At 41.4% G+C, this 4,636-nt stretch overlaps 1 protein-coding gene across 1 annotated transcript in view; it reads right to left on the bottom strand.

Annotated features, from left to right (window-relative positions):
• The window catches only part of LOC119316235 (probable sucrose-phosphate synthase 2), a 7,650-nt gene extending 3,740 nt beyond the window's left edge, over positions 1–3,910 (bottom strand). The window contains exons 1-5 of the mRNA XM_037590544.1: positions 3,606–3,910; positions 3,424–3,513; positions 2,183–2,391; positions 1,169–1,232; positions 2–695 (exon numbers count right to left, since the gene is read on the bottom strand). Coding sequence (XP_037446441.1) covers positions 2–695; positions 1,169–1,232; positions 2,183–2,391; positions 3,424–3,513; positions 3,606–3,794 — 1,246 coding nt within the window. The 5' untranslated portion in view covers positions 3,795–3,910. The remainder of the gene's footprint in view (position 1; positions 696–1,168; positions 1,233–2,182; positions 2,392–3,423; positions 3,514–3,605) is intronic.
• Positions 3,911–4,636: the final 726 nt, after the last annotated feature.

Genomic DNA, 4,636 nt, shown 5'->3' on the forward strand with positions numbered 1-4,636 from the left:
ATACGAGGCATATAACGCCCATAGCAGTTAGCACCACGCTTGACTCTTGCTCGAAGCTTCCTTGCAAGTATGACCTCAAAACCATCATACAAGTTCCACTGCTCTTCTATCTCTTGCCTAGTACTAGCAATAACAATTTCAGATGCATCAAGAGACAATTCCTCCGCCTCGATTCGGCGCATTATTTTGTATGTCATATTTATTTCTTCCCTTGATTGTCGCCCTTGCTTGAGAAGCCCTTCCAGTTTATCTTTCCCAAGGAAATGTCCTGTAAATGCCATAGGCAGGTTAAGTGCTCCTGATAACAGGGTAGCAGCTATTCCCGCGCTGGCGTAATGCCCATGAATCACAGCAGGCCAGACTGGATGCCCACAGCCGATTTCTTCACCAATTGTTTTTGACATCCGCACAATATGGCTGAGTGCACCATCAACAAATTCTTGAATGAAAGGCCATAGACGTTCTTTAGTCAGGTACATATCTCTTGGTCCAAATGGTATCCGAATGATGTATCCACCACTGTTCTCTCCCTTTTCCTGTTTGGAATTTTTAAAGGTTGTTGAAACCAACATTTCTGCAGGTTCACCATAACTACGATCAAAATTTGGTGCCAAAATTTGTCTTGTCAGCAAATCAACCCGGTAAACTCCAGGAGACGAACTCAATGCTTTAGCAAATTCAACCACATATTTGACCTACAAAATGGTATATAAAAAAATTATGTACTTGAAACATGAAATAGAGAATGTAGGCCCCATATGTAAGGGGGAAAACAGGATGGGGGTGTGATGAGAAGGTTAGTGCAAGTTTGAATTTTACCAAGAACCTATTTAAACACAAAAAGAAAAAAAAAGAAAAACATCAAGCCCTCGATCCAGTGGGCCTTAAATGCAACTGGAAAACAAGCATCAGATGTTATCTAGAGCCTATTTAAACGCAGGAGAAGACGAATCCAGGCTACAAAAGCAACTCTCCTTAGGATACACACTAGAGTAAACTCTGCACTGTAAAAGGTTGGGAATATCTGTGATATTCATATACTGTACCAAGTTCAATTTGAGATGCGAGTTAATACAAGATAATGTACTAACTGGACCACTATGTGCAACTGCAATCATGCAAGCAATCAATCAATCATGTGTACTACTTAGGCGTGCAAACATATTACCTGGCCACCAGTATCTGAATCTCGGCCTAGCTCCATATTCTCACCACGGACAAGACCATGGAGACTGCAGCACAAAACATGAATGGTTAACATACATTACAATTCAACACAAACATGTATGTCACTTCATTTGACAGTTGCACAGCTGACAAAGAACCATGCCATCGGTTCTGAGTCTAAAGGATGGATTATAAAGCGGTGAAACTAAATTTATTCTGTCAGAGTGTGAAGTTCTTCAAAGCATTGTTTATAAGGTGGTAAGGCGAGCACCAACCGCCCTGACGCCTAAGCACGTGATGAATTGATAAAACATTAATTCTTGCAATCCTAGCTCTAGTGCAGATTTACAGCCTAAAAGCCAGCACAGCTGCAGAAATTCATTAGCAATATAAAAATATAAACAAAATTTATATGTAGAAACAAGATACGAGTTAAAAATTGTTTCCGCTCTTTCCTAAAAAATGAAGATGTGCAGAGTGGAAAAGGGTCGTCCTTCGCGACCAGACTATTTCATAACACAATAATTCAGATATGTGAATACCCAGAGTGGATACATGAATGCAATGCACAAACATTACACCTCACCACCTCGGTTTAAAGGTAATCTTTAGAATCAGGGTATCAATTATCAAAGCAAGACAATCCCTTGCAGTTTATTTCTTTAATGTGATAGTGCTCAGGGACAGGAGGGGCTTTTGTCCATTTGAGTGTCACGAAGAAGAGGTATCACTATAATTAAGTTTTGCTGCTTCATGTATCTCCAAGGATTTTATTCATTAAGAAAGCGATTTGTTGTGAACACCTTGTTATTATGGATAGGCAGAAAAAAAACACTTGGTGCATCATTGTGAGCTCCCTGTGGTACAGATTACTTTGAATGTATGGAAGAAGAATGTTCTTCCTCCTATCTGGTTAAGTATATTATATTCAGCATCAGATAATAGAATGTGCCTTATGAAGAGATTAACATGTTATCTGCTCCTGGTGGTTATGCTGAAACAATATTCTCCGTACCTGATCAATACAATGTACAGCTTGTCAACTGAACTTGTCTTGGGTGAGACCCCTGTGGTGCTATCACCATAGGCAACAGATGGGTCACCAGCATCTTCTCCCTTTTCACCTTCAAAGAGATCTTCAGACATATCCGCTGTAGCATCAATTCGTGTTTTCTCGGTTTCTGGATGCCTTTTCAACAAACGACAGGCTTCTTCTTTCTCTAACTGCATATCAGAACATATATATGACTGACGCAGGAGAGGCTAGACCGCTAGAATTATAGAGTGGACACAGTCCAATATTGGACTTTAAAAAAATGTGCTCTTTGATATAAAATGTAGTAGAACTAAATAAGTGGATCGGGAAGTTACCCAGAAAGTAAAAATAAAATTGTAACTGAACTGAACTTAACTGGGAAACTGGTGGTATACTATATTATTATGTGCAAAGTTATCTACTTCAGGTACAGAGAAAATAGATGTTAAGAAAGGGATACGCAGATTCAACATGTCTTGTTGTGTCAGCTAGCATGTATTCACAGAACTCCCTTCGTTTCCAGCAAATATGACAATTGTGCAAGGTATTTTCATAACTGTGCATGAATTATCAAGCGACACCTTTCACATGCTAATTATAAGGTACAGGTAACATTAAAAATCCGAGGACAATCAGATTATAGCATAGTATCATAGCTGTAGTAGGCAAGTATATTGTCTTATAAATAGCTCAAGCTTCAAGGAAAAAATGCACCAATTCCACCCACCATTCTTTGCATGCTAGTACCTACTCCCTCCGTTCCTAAATATAAGTCTTTGTAAAGATTCCATTAAGAACCACATATGGATGTATATAGATGCATTTTAAGTGTAGATTCATCCATTTTGCTCTGTATGTAGTCCACCTAGTGGAATCTCTACAAAGACTTATATTCAGGAACGGAGGGAGTATATTTCTTCAGTACCTGCAACTAATTTCTGTGCAATTTCATCATCAATGGCCACAAGTCTACCACTATAAAAGAATGCCAAGCATCCTCCATAAATCAATCGAGAACTGCAACTCCTCTGAACAGATCTGCCGTCTTCTAACTATCACCTACACCACACCACATATTTGATTCTTTTCAGCCTTCAGCTACTTCTGAGCAAAACTAGACCGACCTAATAACTCGCTGGAGCTTTCCGTTCTCTGTACAGAATCGCCCAATAGAACCTCGCACAAGGAAGCTACTACAATCCCAAGAGAGACGAGCTCACCTCCTTCTTCTTCCTCGCGAGGTTCCAGATCCTCCATGTCATGTTCTCCAGCCGCGTGTTCCTCTCCTGCGGGCTCCGCATCGCGTTCGCCTGCGACACACACCGCAGATCGATCAAACAAATCCGAAGCGGAGCAGAGAAATCCAAAAGGGTAGGATTCTGCTTGCGCGTCGGCCACATACCCGGAGCCATGTCTTGTAGAGGTCGGTCTCGTCGTAGCCGGTGATGACCTCCTCGACGAAGTAGCGGGCCGGGGAGAAGTGGCCACGCTCGCGGAGGAGCAAGGAGGGGCGGTCGCCGCCGACGGCCGACTTGCCGGCGTCGAGGATGGCGTCCAGGTAGCTGTTGATCCAGTTGTCGTTGCCCACCATCTTCGCCGCCGCCGCCGCAGCCGCCGCCGCAGCCCCGGAGAGATCGGGGGATGGGAAGAGTGGAGGCTAAGCCAAAAGAGGGAGGTGGGGAGGAGGAGGAAGTGAGGAGAAATGACGAGGCGAAAGGAAAGTACCAAAACAAAACAAAACAAGAGAAAGAAAAAAATAGCGGCCTGGTAATAATGGAGCGAGACAGTCTGGTACGTTTGGACTTTGGAACCAGTATACAATACAATACACACAATAGTATAATGGCAGCATCAATATGAGATGCCATTTTTTAAAATTTCATTCCCTGTCCTGTTTCATGATTTAGATTAATCGATGGAATTTGAATTATTGGATGTAACAACTTTTCCTCCTCATCTTTTACCCTCAAGAAAACTTTTCCTCCTCATTTTTTGATGAAGATTATGAAATTGCTCGCTTTTCAATTATGAACGATTTGAAGTTGGTAGGAACCATGCATTTATCATGTAATCGTGACATCGTCGGTGCAACAACGTGTGTGCCTCCTACAAATTGTGCACTTGGTTTCCAGGCACCGCATCAGTCTCCTCCACATAACACGCATTATGATTAATCATTCCTTGACGATGACCAAGTATCGTCACCATCACATTTCCATTTTAGAGGAGGTCCAAGTGTTTAATGTGATCCAAGTGCTTAGGGTGTTTGCCATGTGTACATAAAACATGTCCATAAGCGAACAAAAAAAAAGACAATCATCATATATTGCCCTTATATATTATGAGTGTAGTTCACAAGCTATAAAGCACTAAAATAATATTATTTGTATGCATGTCAATATTAAACAAAGTTTGCATGGCAAATCTATGAGT

This window comes from Triticum dicoccoides, chromosome 6A (genome assembly GCF_002162155.2).
Source record: "Triticum dicoccoides isolate Atlit2015 ecotype Zavitan chromosome 6A, WEW_v2.0, whole genome shotgun sequence".
In the NCBI taxonomy this organism is placed as follows: Eukaryota; Viridiplantae; Streptophyta; class Magnoliopsida; order Poales; family Poaceae; genus Triticum; species Triticum dicoccoides.